Here is a 20479-nt window from a genome sequence, read left to right as displayed (position 1 = left end):
TGGATGGACTGATCAAACAGTTTAGTAACACCTAGCAAGGAGTTTGAGTGGGGTCAAATCTAGTTGCTTAAGACAGCTACTTATTCAAGTATAACAATCTACTCCTAACAGTCCGTGCAGGGTTATGTATGAGAATTTTGAATCTCATTCATGCCGAGTTTTTCAGATCTCTTAGCTGGGTGCCCACAGGGAGAATTATTTTCTGGCTAGTTCACCTCATTGATTAGTTCGGCAATCCTTTCTGTAGACTAGTCAGGAAATGTCAAATGAGAGACAATTAGCTAGACAGCAGAACAAAGGTTGTCCATTGATCTTCAGTCTTCCAGATTGGTAAGAGGGTTGCAGCAGATGTTTTTTTTTAAATCGGGTAGCAAAATGCAAAAAAACCAAAATGCCTGATTAACAATAGGATAAAAGGACACCATGGGCAGACAGCATTCCTTAAGGTTGACTCAAGGGAGATGGAAATGTGCAAAACAGCCATCAAGTTTGCAAGCCCAGCTTCTTACCCTTGCTGTATATAAGCATGTGTAGTTAGTCTGATTCAGTGCTGGTGTCATTGACAGTGGAGGAGTAATATTTTCCACTGCTAATGTAGTGGATGACATTAGGTCCTTGTTGAATAACAGATGAGAAATGATGTCAAGGGAGGTGGTATTTACCATACTTATCTGCAGGTATCATTCTAGGAAGGTACAGGCAAGTCAGCCTATGTTGTGAATTTTAAAACGAAAACGATTGTGAATGACCCTGCAAACACGATCAGACAAGTGAATGCTTCGAAACAAGGTTATCTGTGGCCAGATGGAAGAAATATTCTATTTGGCAGCACTGTCAGAAAGCTATCTGTCTTAGTTATCAAAGGAAAGCTATTGCCTCTGTATATGATAACTATATTTAGTCTCTGTCATCAGTCATCAAACACCACTCTTAGGAATCATTGTCTGGCTGGATTGTGAACCATTTCAAAGTTTTAGCTAGCTGGTGATTAGAAAGGTTTGGAATATTTTTTTTTGGGGGGGGGGGGGGGGCACGACACTGACAGGTTAGCTTAATTTAAAATGATTGCACAAGAGATGACTAGTACATTTTAATTAAAATCTAGCTTCAGGAAGTCTTGATTTATAGTGGGCATGTGATGAGTATTTAATTACTGATTTTTTTAATTTTATTTATTTATTTTAGAACATTTGAAGTACAAAAGTAGCTCTTAACACAGTTGGTAAAAAGTTTGGACTCGTTAATCTCAAGCAGTTGCCAATTTCTCTGTTACTTTTGATCTGGTCTCCTTAGATTTCTTTTTTCTGGCTCCTCAAATCTTCTAACTGTCTAATGCCAACTGCCATTTCTCAAATGCAGGAATTTAGGAAGGATGTTGGATCGCACCCCTCTACGCCCCCTTGGTGTTTGTGCTTACATCACAGTAAACAACACAAGCAGACAGGATACAAGCAGTGTATTGAAATTGCTCTGCAGTAAATTGTGACTTTTTTAAAAAAATGGAAAAAACCCAATTTCAAGTTGAAGCTGTGAAAAGTTTTATCAGAATTTGCATTTGTTTCCCCTTGTGTTATAGGTATTTGATATACTCTGATTACTAATGATGAAAGCTGTACTAAATTGTGACACTATTGTCTGGGACATCACAGCTCTGCTGGATTGGATCAAATAGAATGTCTGTAGGGTGTCAGATGTTCTAAATCCTGATGTGGATGTGTGTTCCACTTGTGAATGCAGATGATGGTTAAACCTGCCCCCAGAGGTAAAAGATTAGCATATTAACCCTTTTGCTACATTGGCCAGGTCATAGCACTATCCATACCACGTGCATGGCGACCTCATACAGTATGGGGATTTAAAAAAAAAAATCTTTATATGGAGATATGAGGATGCATTATTTTAAAAACATAAAGCAATGGTGGAAATTGTTAAAAATAAATAAATAAGGATATATCTGGACTCAAACTACCATCTGGAGAAAGATTAGAATCCTGTTCTAATCAGTCAGACTGTGGAGTGGTTAGCCTACATGTTTATTTGGAGTATGGGGAAATGTAATTGGTATGTGTTTCATTACTTCAGGGGAAAAAAGCTTAAACTCAGCTGTCTTAGTCATAATGTGTTACTGGTATAGCACTATTTCCCCACCATTAAAAAAAAAAAACACACTTGAAGATTATTGATTTAATATTCTTTGTTAGCAAAGACTGTCAAAGTCTTGGACTGAATGATGTATTATACACTATCACATTTTTAATATCCCTACAGAAATGATTACAGGCATGTCAGCAAGGTCTTACGAGCAAGGTGAGATTTTCCTATGTTACAAGAACAAGGCTGTATACTTTGAAGATGTTGCCTATTGTTGTATCAGTTGTTAATGGCCATTGGAACAGTGGGAACGCCCTTCGCTATAACTGCACTGTCCCTCATTTGACTGATTTGTTATCCCCCGCAGTCGAAATCTCCAGTGACTGATACATTGTGGAGCTGGTCTATACAAACATCCATCATGTTTTACACTTTTCTATATATCTGGAAAGCCATTATCTTTATATTAAGATTGTTTTGCATAAGTTACTTAGAGTGTTATATCCTGGGGGTATATGGGAGTGTCTAGATCTCTGCAAAGCACATTCTGTAAACCAGTCAATACAGATACACTTATCCAATTTTCATTAAACTATTAATTGCTGTTCTCTACTGTTCAATACATACTGTTGATGTTGCCACAGTCATCAACTTGTATGTCATACTGATAGCTGTGATTTTGAATGTACAGCTGTGGTGGGGGTGGGGGGGACGTGTATGTTCCTGACATACTTGTTTATTATGCTAAATTTGGCTGTGATATCTATCATATCCCTGCTGCAAGTAATGTTGTGTTTTTTGTTTTTGTTAGGATGGGCAATATAACAGATCTCCTAGTCCTCCTAGAGGGTTGATAGTAGGCACTGGGATGTCAGATACTGTATCTTGGAAAATTGCTGATGTCTCAAGAGGGACAGTCTCAAAAGCCATTCCGCTAACAGCTGGTTTTACAACCCCTACTAACAAGAATAACCTTGGGAACTAAGCTTGAATGGCCATGTCTTTATTTAAATTATAAATGATAAAAAAAAATAAACCGTGGTAAGTTTTTTGTGCTGTTCATTGCAGTGTATTTGAAAAAAGTAAGTTAATGCTGAGGGGTTTGCTCAGAGCTGTTTTGTTGATTTTTGATTGCACCAATTGGATGTACCCCGCTGTAGGGATTATTTCTAAACAGTCTCAGGGTGGTTAATTAGCAATAACAGAAGCTGCATCTGTGTTTGTTAAACTGAATTCTGAAAACCAGTCATGTGGGGGGGGGGACGACACTACTATATGTATTGTTTGTATTGAAAGCCTACTATACCATTGCAGTGCTAATTCACTAGCCTTTTTTTTCTTTTATCTCTGGAGGCCTGGGTTTGAATCCACAGCAAGGAGCAAGTGAAATGCACTTTGGTTTTCTCCCATAACTAAACCAACATACAATGCAGCCCAATTGACAATATCTGCTTGAGAGAGTCCCAGGATTGAACAACGAGTGGTGTTCTGGTCTGGACTGAGGTGTGTTCACTTGCAGGGTTATGAGGGAAGTTCTCTTGGAGTCTGCAGGTGAAGACACCATATCTCCCAACAGATATGGCGTCCAGTTGCAACAAAATGTGTTGGTTAACATCTTAGTAGGGGTGTGCCAATCCTCTTATTTTCAGAGTAATTGCCATTAAGAGGTATTTGACGGCAGACGTTAAATAAATCCATTCAAATAATGTGTTGATTTCAAAACCAGAAAAACGTATTTAGTCTGAAACGTGCTGTAGCATGACTGGCATAATGGAAATGTTCTATGAAGATAGATTGGGTGGCAGACTGTGTAATTGCTTAGGTCTTTGATAACTATGCATAGGCATTTAAAAGATGAGATTTAACAATCCATGTAGGTCATGACGTTGTCCCTTTTTTTTTCTTTGTCTGATATGTAGTAGAATAAAAATTATTAGACAAACCATTTCACCATGAAGATATACGTCTTAATACCGCCACTGTTTGAATATTAAATGTGAACCAAATCTGTCCTTTTTTTACTTAAGTGTTTTTAAGTCTTACCTGTCATGCAGTCCCATTGTCAAGTTTTGAAAGATCGCAAACACATGAATGTACTTTTAATTTAAGACATCTGGCACTACACTAGATAGAACAAATATGTGTTGTAAAATAATAGATATATATGGAATTATTTTATTAACTACAAATACTTTAAGGACAAAAATAAACCAAAATAGACTCTAGTAAACAAGTACCCTTAATGATTTGAACAGATCTACTCTTTAGATCGAGTAAATCCCTTTTGTCTTTTGAGTTGTTGTTGATGATGATGATGATGATAATATCATATTGTACAGACTAAACAACAAGAGGCTAAAAATGTGTTCACATATACTTTGTAAACGTGTGGTATTGCAACATGTTGCACAAATCATTTTATTATCCCACTTGGAATGCATTGAGTTTATTAAGTGAAATCAATCACTTCTCCTGGAGACAGTGTGTTATTCTATTAAGTAGTTTGTAGTTTGTGTGTTAAGTAGTTTTTTTTTGTTTTTTTTTTTTTTTTTGGAGGGTTATTTTTATAAGCAATATATTTACATATAGAAATGTTCTTTGCATTTATTAAACATTGACTTTGCATTTATAAACCAAGCTGAAGCTGCCATGTTCTGATGGTACTCTCCTGGGAATCGTTCTCCCCTTATCAAATGGTGAATTATACATGATGCCTTTGTGTACCTTTCCTGCGAGAGCAGAGCACGCTTACTGATTTTATTTAAATGAATGACTGTCACAAAGACGGACAGAGAGAGTGGCGTCAGACCAGAGCCAGGAAATAAACAAAGAGAGAGGTGGAGTTTGGTGGAGCTCAGCATTTAATGAATAAACAGACAGACAGAAAATAAACGGTTGTAACAAACAAAAACAGGACATGGCACATTCGCCAAAATAAACAAACAAAACAGACTAAACAAAACACGGTGAGAAGATATTTAACTACGACTACTATTATTATTATTATTATTATTATTATTATTATTATTATTATTATTATTATTACCTCCGTCTCCAATCCCGTTCTCCACTCACAACACCCAACATATAATACACACAGGGGCGGGCACTTTGCCACAATGACCAAACGTCCACACACATGGGTGGTTCTTCTGAGTGATATCTCTACTGTCTGAGGTATGTTCTCAGCTAGTCTTCATGGATACGAAGCTCGATTGAACCTCTCTTGAGTCCCTGAGCATTGGAATATGGGAAAGAAGTTTAGCCCATAGAGGATTTTTTTTCTTGTAATCTTGTCTGTTAACAGACTCTTCAATACAAAAAAGCATTTGTGTTATTCATGAAGGATGTCTTCAAATCTCATCTGAAAGTTATCTTTAGTGTTTGTAACTATACATTTTCCACGCCGTGCACAACCATTCACAATATGGATCTCAAATGTGTAGTTATGAAAGAAGTCTTTAAAAACTTTATTAATTCACGTGCAGTTGTACCACGACTCCAATTAGCAATCGAGTCTCGGTACAGCTGCATAAAAGCTGCATATTTTCACTCACTCTGGTTGTGTGTTCGGTGAGTGGAGAACAGGAATAGTCCATTTTGTTTGTCTGTTTATTTTGCCTCAAGTGCCCTGTTCTGTTTTTGTTACCTTTTTATTTACTGTCTGTTCACTATTAAATGCTGAGCGAGACCATTCGCTCAGCTTCCCCAAAACTCCACCTCTCTGTTGTTTATTTCCTGGTTCCTGGTTTCTGGTCTGACATCACCCACTACAGCCGTCTTTGTGACAGTGTATATATGCAAAGTTTTCACATTTTGTTGGCACCTGAGCATACTCCATGATGCTTTCAAATTAGACTTTACATAGAATCTACACAAACTACAAACTGATTAATCTGCATAAGTATTCAACCCCTTTGCTACTGCAGCCCTAAATCAGCTCAGATACAAATGATGTGTTTGAAAGGTCACAAAATTAGTGAAATGGTTTCAGCCTGTGTCTACTCAAAGTGGTTTAACTTGTAGACAATTTCCCTCCAGTATATAAAGACTTTCAAGCTGCAACTCACATAATGGTCCAACAAAGCAACCATGAAGACCAAGGAGCTTTTGAAACAAGTCAGGGATAAAGTGATAGAGAGGCACAGAGCAGAAGAAGGGTATAAGAACATTTCAAAGGTGCTGATTTATCCCTCTCAGCACAGCGAAGTCCATCCTTTAAGAAGTGGAAGATGCATCATACCACCCAGACACTACCCAGATCAGGTCGCCCTCCCAAACTGAGCAGCTGGGCAAGCAGGAAACTGGTTCGGGATGTCATTCTGAATCCAACAATGAATTTGAGAGATCTGCAAAGTTCTGTGTCTGAGATAGGAGTTTTCACACATCAACAATAAGCCGGTCCCTACACAAAGCTGGCCTGTATGGATGGGTGGCAAGAAAGAAGCCATTACTCAAAAAGCCTAATCTTAAAGCACGTGTGGAGTTTGTGAAAAGCATGTAGATGGTACTGCAGACACATGGAAAAAGGTTTTGTGGTCAGATGAGATAAAAATTTAACTTTTCGGTCTAAATTCTAAGCATTACATCTGGTACAAGCCCAACACTGCACATCACGCAGTCAACCCCATCCCAACTGTCAAGCATGGTGGTGGCATGTATAAGATATTTACATGTAATGAAAGTAAAGTCTCTACGGCAATGCAAAAGTTTAAAATTCTTTCAGCCAAACTTTCAGTTTAGATGGCTTGCCAAAAGAGTTTCTGTAGAGACAGTCACAGTCACACACTTGTAATCTTGCTTCAAAAGAATTAATTATTTAACTACTGCCATTTTATTTTCTTCAAAAAAAAATCTCTGTCAATTTAAAAACATGATTATAAAAACAAACAAACAATGCTACATACATTGTAACTCACTCTGGTTCATTGCCTTTTAAAAGTAGACCCAGACACAGAGACTTGAGTTTTAAAAGCGCTGATGCACTGTCTTTAATAATACAAAATAAATGAAAACAAAACAAAAACCTAACTCTGTTTTGGAGCACTTACTAACACAAGAACAGGAACTTAACTAACCAACAGGACAGCTAATCTGTTTACCTGTTAAAACAAAAACAAAACTGTTTTTACAATTAACACAAGAAGGCTTTACACACCTTTTGAATTTTCATACGCTTGGGCACACAATCAAGAAGGCTTCTTCACACAGCAGCCCTGACGAGACTGGCTGCTCTCTTTAAATACCCTGCACCTGGCTCTAATCTACAATGATATACACACACACCTGGAGTAACAGTTTTGAGAATGTATGTAAAATGATTCCAGTTGTAAAATAAATAAATAAAAGCGGACTGAAAATATCTAAATTTGCTTGAACAACTGTGTGCTGTATGCAGTGCTTTCAATAACAGCAACAGGAAGTGATTGCTTAACATCTAAATTCATTATTTCTGTACTCTCTAAAATGTAATACGATGTCGTCTTTCAAGTGCCATCAATGTACTCCACTGCAATCATAAAAAGTAGGTTCATGGAAATCATGTTATTTATGTTTTAGATGCATTAAAAATTGAATCTAAATTCAATTAAAGCTCATGCCGCAAAGAACATTGCTTGTGGCTAAAGCTGTGCAATCACCTCTTTTATTGCATAAAGGAACATACTGTTAGCATGTGCTTTGGAAATGAATACATGTAAAATTTAGCTGACGTCAAGGTTGTTGCACTGGGGGGAAAAGGGAACCATTCAACAGCAGCGCTTATGTAAATAAATGGACCACCCCATTGCTTTGTAGGGGTGTTGGGGTCATTTGAAAGATATTTTTGTATCTGCTGAAAACATTTTGTGGCCTCCAGTTTGGGTACCTGTGCTTTATAATCACAAATCTTATTTTATGTGAGGGGAGAGCTTGTATGAACCATTTCCGGTAACACATTGTGGCGGAGTGTCCCGCCCCTTTATGTTTATAAGTGTTTTCTGTTGTATATAGTGTGTTTAATGTGGGTGTTAAAATACACGGGATATAAATATGGGTTGCGAGCACAAGTGTTTAAAATGTATATTTTGTATTTAGGAACGAGGCTTGCACAGCACTTCACGTGCAAGTAAAATAATATGTAGCACGGAGAATTGCACTTTTATTAATTCACGTGCAGTTGTACTGAGACTCTAATTGAATGATTGATTAGCAATCAAGTCTTGGTACAGCTGCATAAAGGCTGCATGTTTTCACTCACTCGGGGTTGTGTGTTCAGTGAGTGTAGAACGGGATTGGAGACAGAGGTTAGAATAGTAAGAATAGTTGAAATACAAGCTCACCGTGTTTTGTCTGTGTAGTCCGTTTTGCTTGTCTCTTTATTTTGTTGAAAGTGCAGTGTCCTGTGTTTTTGTTTGTCTTGCAACCTTTTATTTTCTGCTTGTTTAATTATTAAATGCTGAGCTGTACCAATCGCTCAGCTTTACCAAACTCCACCACTGTGTTGTTTATTTCCTGATTTCTGGTCTGACGTCACCCACTGCAGCCGTCTTTGTGACACGGGGTGTCATCATGGGGTTACCAGTGCCTCCTAGACGCAGACCAGAGCAGGAACCACAGCTTTTTTGGAAATAAATAAATAAAATAAATAAATACATTTTAAAAAAAATGGAAGGATGGAGAGACAGCTGCACTGACTGAGAGAATCTCCTCGGCAGTCTGGAGGACCAAGGTTGGTGCTTCGCCTGAGGGGTGTATGGGCACGTGGTGGCTGTCTGCCCCTTCCAAGAGGAGGATGAGGAGGAACTGGCCCAGGAGAGGAAGGTGGGGAGAAGGAGGATAGGAAAGCTGCAATAGCAAGAGGAGGTCTGGGCGACACCTTGAAGGCCTTTTTCCTGTACCTCGCGGCGGAGTTGTGCCCCGGCTGTGGGGTATATGGGCACACGTTGGCCCTATGGCCCACGTAATATGCAGAGGGGGAACTAATGCCTAAGTGGGAGGAGCCTGTGTGTCCAGCGCTCAGACTGGGGGACCGTGAGCGTCCAGCGCCCAGACAGGGGGACAGCTTTTTCCACCTCCACCAGCATTGGAAAAGTACCTGCTTTTTCCACCTCCACCAGCAGAGGAAAAATGCCTGCTGTTTCCACCTCCACCAGCAGAGGAAGAATGCCTGCTGCCCCATCTCCACCAGCAGGGGAAGAATGCCCCCCCAGAGCGAGAGGGAGAGCCGCACTAGTCCCCTGCAAGAGAGGGAGAGCCGCACCAGTACCTTGAAACAAGGGTAGACTACACGCCGCTCCCACCTCCGTCGCCAGAAGACTACACGCTGCCTGTGCCTCTGCCACCTCCACCGCCAGGAGCAGAGCAGCAGGAGCTGCCTCTGCCTCCTCCACCTCCACCGCCAGGAGCAGAGCAGCAGGAGCTGCCTCTGCCACCAACGCCAGGAGCAGAGCAGCAGGAGCTACCTCTGACTCCGCCACCTCCACCGCCAGGAGCAGAGCAGCAGGAGCTTTCTCTGCCTTCGCCACCTCCACCGCCAGGAGCAGAGCAGCTGGAGCTGCTCCTGCTCCCGCCACCTCCCAGGAGCAGAGCAGCAGGAGCTGCCTCTGCCTCCGTCACCTCCACCAGCAGCGGGTGAATGCCTGCTGGGTCCCCGTCCACCAGCAGAGGGTGAATGCCTGCTGGGTCCCTTTCCACCAGCGGAGGGTGAATGCCTGCTGGGTCCCCGTCCACCAGCAGAGGGTGAACGCCTGCTGGGTCCCTTTCCACCAGTGGAGGGTGAATGCCTGCTGGGTCCCTTTCCACCAGCAGAAGATGAATACCTGCTGGTATCACTTCCCCCACCATCACGAGAAGAGCTGGAGCTGCTCTGCCTCCATCACCATCAGGGGGAGAGGAGTAAGAGTTGCGGAGTGTCCCGCCCTGTGGCAGGCTGGCGAGTGGAAAGAGGCCTAGAGACAGACTGCAGTTCAAAAAATCCTAATTTTATAATATTAAAAAAAAACACAAAAATAAAGTGCACAAGGGCAAAACAAAGATCTTTAGACACAAATAAAGCAAAAACAAAACTTACAAAAAAATAAGGTTTCCAGGCTGGGCAATGCCGTCACTGCATTCAAAACTTTCACCCCAACCCCAACCCCAACCTGCCTCCTCAACTCCCTCCTCCCAAATGAGAAACAGAGACCTCCTTTTATGTCAGGTGGCTGGGCGCTGATTGATCGTTAATTAACCTAATCAACTAATCAACCCCAGCCACCTGAACATAATAAACCCAGGCAGGTAGGGGAAATTAACCCCATCCCTGCCAATTTAAAAAGGGCAGAGCTCTGCTCTGCCACACGCCCCTTTATGTTTATAGGTGTTTTCTGTTGTATGTTGGTGTTTATGTATAAAATATACGGGATATAAATATGGGTTGCGAGCACAAGTGTTTAAAATGTATATTTTGTATTTAGGCATGAGGATTGCACAGCACTTCACATGCAAGTAAAATAATATGTGAGCACGGGGAATTGCACTTTTATTAATTCACGTGCAGTGATGCAGAGACTGCAATTGAATGATTGATTAGCAATCGAGTCTTGGTATAGCTGCATAAAAGCTGCATGTTTTCACTCGCTCGGGGTTGTGTGTTCGGTGAGTGGAGAACGGGATTGGAGACAGAGGTTATAATAGTAAGAATCGTTAAAATACCAGCTCACCATGTTTTGTCTGTGTAGTCCGTTTTGTTTGGCTCTTTATTTTGTTTTATTTTCTGCTTGTTTAATTATTAAATGCTGAGCGGTACCAATTGCTCAGCTCCACCCAACTCCACCACTCTGTTGTTTATTTCCTGGTTCCTGGTTTCTGGTCTGACGTCACTCACTGCAACCATCTTTGTGACAAACATATAGTATTTTTATATTTTCTGTTTTATGGAAACTATAAGATGGCCACCATGTAGCAATCATTTGACATTTTGCTTTACAGATGATTAAGACTTGATACTTGATAGATAACTTTATTCTTTTGGTTTTCTAGCCTGGCTGTTGTACAAGGAAAATTAGCCCTGTTGTGACAGTTATTTTCTAAAGCTGACATTGTTTTTGCTATAGACGGTACACTGAGTTATTGTCTTAATGTTTGGTGCACCAGTTGTCTTAAAAATGAACCCTTTACTTCTGCATTGTTTTAACTTCTGGACATATCAATGATACAGCTGAGGTAAGAATGTTTGGTTTTTTGTAGCATTAGTTTTCACTCTGTATTTGATAAAAAGCCTGATTTGTTGAAGATAGTGCCCTAGGATTGGTCTAATAATGCAATGTTCGGGAGATAGTGGAGGCAAGATATACTTTTTTAACAACTGTTCCACTTGAAAAGATAATGATTTTCACTGGGAAAGCTTCCCAATACTTGATGCACTTACTAATAGGAAACACAGTAGGGATAACATTCTACCCACTTTGTCTTATATGTGACTAGCTTCAAGCTGAAAGAGTTTAAAACTATAGACTCAATGTATTGGCAATTTATATTTATATTTTGAAGGTTTAGTTTTGTATTAAGGTGTGCTTTCCAGAGATACATGTTTCTTTCTTACTCCCATAAATTTCTCAGTCTTTCAAAATTCACTGAAAACTAAAAAGGGTAGTTTGAAAAATCAGATCTGCTCAGTGAGGATACATTACTACAGTCTGTGGCAGGCGGGTTACAGATCAATTATTAAAATGAATCATACATATTTATGCTGTAGAACGTCTGAAAAATGTAGTTAAATATTTAATGATTTTAGCTTTTAACTAAAATGAAATACAAATATAGATGTGTGTGTATAATATATACGTCTTTACTCAATAGAGCCAACTTTATAACTTTATACACACACACACACACACACACACACACACACACACACACACACACACACACACACACACACACACACACACACAGTGCCTGTAGGAGGTATTCACCCCCCTTGGATGTTTTCACAGTCTGTTGTGTTACAACCTGAAATCTTGATGCATTTAAATGGGATTTTTTTTCCTTTTGATTTACACAACCTACTCAACACTTTCAATGTGTGAAAAAATGGGGTGGGGGTGAAAAAATAAATCAGTTAAAAATAAAAACCTGAAAAGTCTTCATTTGATAAGTATTCACCCCCTTTGCTATGACACTCCTAAATAAGCTCAGGTGCAACCCATTGCCTTCAGAATTCACACAATAAGTTGATTGGAGTCCTTCTGTGTGCAATAAAACTGGTTCACATGATTTCATATTAAATACATCTGTCTCTGTAAGGTCCCATAGTTGAGTAGTGCATTCAAAGCAAAGACATTACCATGAAGACCAAGGAGCTTTCAAAACAACTCTGGGATAAAGTTGTGGAAAGGCACAGAACAGGGGAGGGGTATAAAAAGATTTCAAGGGCATTGAATATCCCTTGGAGAACAGTCAAATTGATTTTTAAGAAGTGGAAGGTATACGGCACCAGAATCTGCTTAGAGCAGGCCATCCTCCCAAACTGAGCAGCCGGGTAAGAAGGGCATTTGTCAGAGAAGCCACCAAGAGGCCAATGACAACTCTGAAAGACCTACTGCGTTCCATGGCTAAGATGGGAGAAACTGTTCATGTGTCATCCATAACTGAGGTACTCCACAAATCTGGCCTGTATGGAAGAGTGGCTAGAAGGAAGCCATTTCTGAAAAAAGCATATTTAATGTCACGCTTGGAATTTGCAAAAAGGCATGTGGGAGACTCTGAAAAGACGTGGCAAAAGATTCTGTGGTCCAATTAAACAAAAATTGAACTATTTAGCCTAAGCATTATGTCTGGTGCAAACCCAACACATCACCCAGGTAACACCACCCCTACTGTGAAGCATGGTGGTAGCAGCATCATGCTATGGGGATGCTTTTCATCAGCAGGGACTGGGAAGCTTGTTAGGGTAGAGGGCAAAATGGATGGAGCTAATTACAGGAAAATCCTTGAGGAAAACCTGCTTCAGTCAGGAGGGTGAATACTTACTATAGGCACTGTGTGTGTATATATGTGTGTGTGTGTGTGTGTATATATATATATATATATATATATATATATATATATATATATATATATATATATATATAGTAACACAGCAGGGAGGGGGTTAATAGCCTTCCTGCCAAAAACATGTGCAAATGCAAATTTGTGTGTTTAATTGTTTGATTGGCTATCACTCTAAATTAGAGCGAGGTTCTGGGTATTTAAAGAAAGCAGCAGGTCTGTTCAGGGCTGCTGTTGTGTGGAGGGCCCAGTTTACGATGCTTTCAACCGTTTATAGAAGAAGAAGAAGAAGAAGAAGAAGAAGAAGAAGAAGAAGAAGAAGAAGAAAAAAAAAAGGGGCACTGTGTGAAAGCCTTTTTTCTGTGTTTTGTTTTGTAAGTTTTTAAAACAGGTAAACAGTCTAGCTGTCTGTCATGTGTTATAGTTAGGTTTCAGTGGTGTTTAGTTATGGCTCAAAACAGAGCTAGGTGTTTTGTTTTGTTTCGTTTTGTTTATTTTGTTATTAAAAGTGCGCGCAAGCGCTGAAACTTCCATTTCTGTGTCCCGGGTCCTGCTTTTAAAGGGGCAACAAACCTTTAGTGAGTTGCAATCGATTCACTCTATAGTGTATGTGGTGTTGAGCATTCCTACACTAACCTAAAGGAATCAGAAGTGTTGATTGATAGAGGAATTGCCAGTGTTGTGGAAAGTGCTTATGTATAGTAAAAAAAACATGGAACTACAGACAAAAGCAATCATTACAACAGGCATCCAGACCAAGACAGGTATTTTATTGCTACTGCTTTTTATTTTAAACATAAAATTATTTTAAAAAACTATGCATTCGAACAATACAGAATAGGTTGACCTTAGCAAAAAAGAAATTTGCAAACATAACATATGCAAATAATTTAATAAAATAATTGCAAATTGGTTTATACCTCAGTTTGATTTATGCAGTATTTTAAATGTCTTTTGTGGGCTTTGAATAATAATAGAAAAAAGAAAACAAAAGCACAATTTATTAGACACATTGTTCTTGATATGTCCTTGCTGACGTCAAAGTTATACAATTAAAACAGTTGTAAACAGGTATTGAAATATCAGCAAATACTGCACTGATGGGAAGCCGCACCAATACTAATGATACATTGGAATTACTACTGACAGGAGAAGTGTTTATATTTTGCTTACTATCCAAAACCTTGTGAAGTAAAAACATAGTAGGCACCATCCTTGTGACCAGCTTCATGGAAAGATCAGCTCTCGCTATTAAAGAGCGCTTGTGTATGGCTCAAGTAACACAGTTAACAAATGTGTTCTTCTTGTTTAGAAGCACGTATTTCACTTTCTGTGTCATCCTGAAAAGCACCCTTTAAAACTCACTTGTAATATCTATACTGTGAATCAAACTATTTTTCAGGGCCCGAACCAATGAGAAAGCATGTTCTCAAACCAACCATCAGTTGGATGAGGGCTTTTGACATAGTCTACCATCATACACAGTGTGCAGTGAAACTAATAAGGGAATATCTGTAATTAACATTCACAGTGCTTTTATTTTTAAGTAGATGCTTTAAAAAAAAAAAAATAGTGTTCAGCATTGAGTGTTCATTCATGTTGAAATTGAAATGTTGTATTGTAACACTTATTGGATTATATTAGTGTTATTTGCACTTACTGTAAACTATTGTATTTAATGTTAATCTTCCATTGTAACCCTGAAAGTCATCTTGTATGAAGGCGTCTGACATTCTCAAATCCTTTTACAGAATTTTTTTTTTTTTTTTTTCCAGTCGTGGTCAATGGTTTTTAACCTGGTTTTCTCCCCAATTTGGAATGCCCAATTATTGTTTTTATTCTGGTTCACCGCAGCAAACCCCCCTGTCAACTCGGGGAAATGGAGGCTGAAACACACATCCTCCGAAATGTGTTCCTGCGGATCCACAGCGAAGCCACCAGACCTATTGTGCTGGAGGACAACACAGATCTGAATGGCTCCACTGCAGACCCGCAGGTCCCCTGTCAGCCACAGGGGTCGCTGGTGCGTGGTGAACCGTGGATTCCCCTACCGACCTAATCCCTCCCTACCTGGGCGCCGCCCCCTAGGAACCCCCGGTCACAGTCAGCAATAACACAGCATGGATTCAAACCTGCGATCTCCAGGCTATAGGGCACAACCTGCAGTCCACCCGCAGCGTCTTTACAATTCTTAAACAAATAATAAAAAAGCAAAAAGAAAAAGAAGAATTTAAGACTTATTTGCAATACCATAAATTAAATGTGTTTTTTTGTTTGTTTTTTTTTTTTTTTTTTTTTTTTTTTTTTTTTTTTTTAATTTTATGGTTTGGTTGTTAGATTGGGTGCATTGTTCCTTTTTGGAGTAAAGAGCTTTGAGAAGTGTCTTAAAATCAATGAAAAGGATTGTAAGTAAGGTGTATTTGTGTTGGCTTGTCCAGTTTTTACAAACACGTCTGTACAGAAATGATCTGTTATCCATGGAGGAAATCTACAGAATGTCAGTTCAAGGGTTTGTCATGCATAACATCCATGCCAGTCTTAAATTCAGAATGCCTAGCCATGTTTCATGCATATTACGACAGAAGATAGCAGTAGACAAGCATCAAATTATGATTTTTTTTTATCAAGGGCAACAACCAATTGACATACATATCTAGAGTTTTCATTTAGCAAGCTGAACGTGGGCCTAAAAAACCATCTATTTAGAAGCGATTTTCATTGTGGAGAATTTAAAGAGGATACTGAGAGTATGGAGTTGTTTGTGTCTTTTACTCACAACTGTTATAATTTTTTTTTTTTTTTTAACTTAACAGCACTAACAGTTATGGATGAAGGCTGTAAATTAAAACAAAATGTTATGTCAGTATTTTCACAAGACCTTCTGCTAAAAACCTGCTGATCTGTTCATTTGAGTCAGGTAGCATTTTTATTTCATTACAGTTCTGTATGTAAAAAGTGATTTCATGTTCCAGTTTTACAATAGTGTTTTTTTTTTTAGTTTTATTACAAAATGAAATGGAAAAATTATAATACTAATAAACTGACAACCCCAAATAAAACATTTATTTACATTTTTTTTTTATTTTTATCATATACACCTTAAAGGACTCAGTTATAAATCCATTTACTAAACCATAGCTTTTGAGTTCCAATAATGACTTATCCCAAAATATAGTTGTGTTTTTTTTTTTTTTTTAACCAAACTAATTTCATGCAAGTATATGAAAGCACTAACAGTGTTTTCTTTGGGGCATATGTGATTTCTTGATTGCTAATAATCAAAAGAGTCAAATAATCACTATCCACTGACAGGCGAAATAATATTTACTAGGACACTAAAGCATCTATTGTCCTCTGCAGGACAAGATGTCCCTGGTAAGAGGAAATAGAGATGGTCTGTATGTCCATCTGTCCATATCGAGAAATCTGCTTATCCAAGGGTGATGACATTTTGTATTAACATTATTTAGCTCAAGCTCAAGTTTTTGAGTATGTGGCTGTGTTTCTCTGTCTGTACAAAAGTCTGCCTGTATGTCGTCACACATTTTACCACAGTTTGATCATCCCTGCCCTTCTTTGAAATAAGTGAAAGGGGTCTTCAGTGTCTATGTGGTAGACAGCAAGACAGTTTAGCATCTCATTTGAAGAACTGCACCTCCTGTAGTACAGTGCCCCCTAGGTTCCAAGGTGGTATAGCATCAGACAGTGATTGGACCAGAATACCCAGCAGCTGTGTTGGTTTGCATCCTTTAAGTCACATGGTTATGTGACTATTACAGCAACCCAGAAAGCCAAGACTAGCATGGGACAAGTTGGAAACAGTTCATCATATGAAGCTGTTGACTGTTAAAAAGTTTGGTTTTTTTTAACTATAAAATATACTTTGCAGAAGGCGTTGGATTAGAATTTGAATGAAATAAAAACAAATGTTAAAAACACCTTAAATAGTGCTTTTATGCCTAATAATGGTTGCAGGTTGTGAATCAAATTCCAGTAAAACTGTTGTTACCAGTTAGTAAAAAAAAACAAAAAACAAAGTTTTTAATTGCTTGTTTTAAAACAAGTTAATGACAGAAGCATCTCGCCACAAACGTTCTGTCCCCCTGCTGCGTGGATAGATCAGGTTTTACTATAATTATTCCCTTGCTGGGAGTCTGACAGGGCTGACAAAATCACCTCCATGTTAGATAGCACATGTTGTCAGCTTCTTGATGAACAGTCACACATCCCTTGGCACAGGCACTGGCAAAACCCATAAACCAAACAAACAGTCAGACTGGAAGGAACAAGACTGACACACACAATCCCCAAGGTCACTTTCTGAATCACCAGCAGGTAAATCCCGAGCGGCAGAGAGCCAAAGTATAAGAAACCTAGCAGCCAAACCAGTATTCTGGGCACATGGTTACACAGCTTTGAGAAAAGGTCTTGGTCTATTTGATTATGAGAAGTCACTGATATTGAATCCAAACTGTGATCTGCATAGTCATCAGAGCTTGAGTTTCTGCTGGGAGTTCTAGAGGAATCCCTCTGTACCTCCATGATTGTGATAACTAAGCAGTTGGACGATCCATGAGAAGGGCTGGATGAAGCCAGGCTTTTGGGTGTTAGGACCACCTCTTTGGTGTCCGAGCTCCATGATTTGTCTCTAGTAGCCAGTTCGGACATGATGTTCATGTCGTCAGGAAGTCCGGCCACCTCGTATTCCGTCACCTCTGTTTCATGGCGACAAAAGGGGCAGCTGATGCAATGGCAGCCATCGCTTATGTCCAGTATCTTGTTCAGACATCGTGCGCATACCCTGTGAAGGCAGTCCAGGATTTTGGGTTTCCGGTTGTGCACATTATATCGCTGGTAACAAATTTTGCACTCCAGCTCATCACTTGGTAACCTTTCTTCTGTTTCACAGCTCATCTTGTATTCTGACACTGCAAAATGAACATATTCAAATCAATTACTTGATAGGAAAAAGAAGCATAGAAAAACTCATATTAAATATTAACTTGCAAAGTAATAGAATACCAGCATCAAAATGTGGATTCATAACCCCAAAATAAATTTTAGCTACCTGTTTTTTGGTGACTAATATGGTTAGATGTAAGCAAAAGGAAAACACAGGCTTCTAGCTAATTAAGTGATCCTTCATTAGATGGTACAAACCCCTACCACAATCCTAAGAGGGAGAGCGGTAATTATGCTAATCAGGAGACTGCAAACATGCTCCCTTAGTGATGTTTCTTAAAGACACAGATTTATTACAGTTAGATGATGTAACCCTTACAAAAGCACAGTGAAAGGTGGTAAAACTGGTTAATAATAAAATGCAAGGTAAAGCACATTTTAAAAAGTATGACAAGCCATGATAAAATATGGCAAATTGTATAACCATGGGAAAAGCATGCAAAAACGTTTACCCTGGTACAGTTTTGGGCACATGGTAATGCAGTAGTATGGTATTCTTTGAGGATTAGTGTTATAGTTAATCCCTTCCAAAACAAATTTTAGCAGACATTGGAAACAATTCCAGATTTGCTGTGGGGTTGTACTATTTTCAGTGTGTTGTGTGAGTACTGGATATCCAGTCATTTATTAAACAACTTTAGATGAAAATTCTCAGTTCCAGGTGTATATGCTAAGAGGCGATGCCAGCGGTAACTTTTAAGTCAGTGGAAAATGTTTGCCAGACCTTGCTAAAGCCTTCCTGGGACTCTGCTTCAATGAAGTACTGTCTAGTCTCCTTCAGGGGCTGCACGGCATATAGAGAAGGGCCTCTGGGTTGAATGGAAGGTTAGAAGAAAAGTGAATTAATTTAGAATCCTATTACAAAGTGATTTTAAATAAATAAAAAAAAAAACAACCGGGGTAGGGAGTCATTACACAGTCATCTCATCACACTTTGTGTTTCATTTTTACTGCCTTCAAGTCAAACTTCTGAAAACATTTAACAAATTAGGTATCTAGTCTAGTGTTGTTGAAGCACATATTTTGTTAGCTCTTTGCCCTGCAACTTTTTTTTAGGACCAGTACCTAATGTTGGTTTGTGACACTGTTTGCACTCATCACCTTGACACAACATGATCCAGACCTCATAAGATGCTGGAAAGTGTACGGTCTCAAGCAATATGAATAATATTATTTTCTCCAATTTGTGCAGCGAGGTAGGCAGAGGATCATGATCCCAAACATGCTCAATTGGATTGAGATTCAAGGATTATGGTGGAATGGAAGATGCCTGAAGTGTCTGTCATGCTGCTCAAAATAATACTCAAAAGTGATTAACAATCTGGAGAACAGACTTCTAGATTTGTACCTCCTCATTTGAGGAATTAGTGGTGTTGATCATTAAGAAAAGGTTAATTTGTAGACTTATGTCCACGTATGTCAATATCATGCCAGTCGCTTACACTGCACCCTATTGACAGTGTTGTGGCAGGTGATTCTCATTTTTGCCCAGCCCCTGTACAACCTAGCAGAAATGCTTGATTAAAAGTCTTTAGTAGTAGTTGTTTGTGCCGGTAGCAAAGCTGTGCAGGAAGCAAAAGCTCTGTAGCTGGCTTTAGTTTTTAAAGGTCCCATGATAAATGGTGAGTTACAATTCATTTTTAACATTAGTTATACAACATATCCCTTGGATATAATAAAATGTGTGAAATGCATGCCTGTTTTACTTGATAAAGAAATCTGCATGTTCTGACAGCTGTGCTGCAGGTACCCAGCAGGCTGAGCGATGTGTGATAGAAACCTATTAGTCCCAGAAAGAAATTCTCTTGAAAAGCAACATAAAATCTATGTGGGGGTTGAACCAATCAAAACAACTTATTCAGTCTGGTTTAGTTCCCTTCTCATTAAGTCATACCCCAAATTAAATGTTTTCAATGCAATATGGGCTATTTAACCCTATTGGTCACACAACTGAGTAAATAAAAAAGACAAGGCTGAAACTGTTTAATTTTTTCAAAATATTATTAATGCAATATAGTTTTTGTGAAAGGAAATTCAGTGTGTTGTTTTAAAAGATCTAGTTATAACACTCTTTTGCATCCTTAAATTAACATTAGCTTCCCATTTCAAGTTTTGTATTAAAACAGTTGTTAGTGTCTTTTATATGGCTCACATTTTACAAGGGGAAATGTAATTGATCCATTAAGCAACAAGCTGTACTGTGTTTTCAATTTCTACTGGTGAGAATATATTACAACTATTCATTGCTACCATATTCCTAGTTTCAGTGCAGTTCTAGTACTGTATTCAAAAGAAATAACACTCTAGGTTACTGAATTTATATTGAAATTAAAGGCAGTTATGCCATGTACTGTAAATTGCTGGTTGATAAAACATGCCTGTTAAAGAATTGCTCCAGCAGATATTGCTTTTAAAG

At 38.9% G+C, this 20479-nt stretch overlaps 2 protein-coding genes across 2 annotated transcripts in view; one reads left to right on the top strand and one right to left on the bottom strand.

Moving 5' to 3' along the window:
- The window catches only part of LOC121296172 (centrosomal protein of 89 kDa-like), a 105926-nt gene that overhangs the window by 54811 nt on the left and 30636 nt on the right, over positions 1-20479 (top strand). The window lies entirely within an intron of this gene.
- On the bottom strand, positions 16355-18015 carry LOC121296378 (E3 ubiquitin-protein ligase RNF182-like). Its single transcript, XM_041221869.1, has one exon. The coding sequence runs from the start codon at positions 18013-18015 to the stop codon at positions 17302-17304; it is 714 nt and encodes a 237-aa protein (XP_041077803.1). The 3' UTR covers positions 16355-17301.

This window comes from Polyodon spathula, chromosome 21, assembly GCF_017654505.1.
Source record: "Polyodon spathula isolate WHYD16114869_AA chromosome 21, ASM1765450v1, whole genome shotgun sequence".
Taxonomy (NCBI): domain Eukaryota; kingdom Metazoa; phylum Chordata; class Actinopteri; order Acipenseriformes; family Polyodontidae; genus Polyodon; species Polyodon spathula.
The sequence above is the reverse complement of the archived record's forward strand: the minus strand, read 5'-3'. Positions and strand labels throughout refer to the sequence as shown.

What these genes read in the sequence shown, in the direction of transcription:
- LOC121296378 (XM_041221869.1), bottom strand. Translation starts at nt 18,015, where the DNA reads ATGAGCTGTGAAACAGAAGAAAGGTTACCAAGTGATGAGCTGGAGTGC.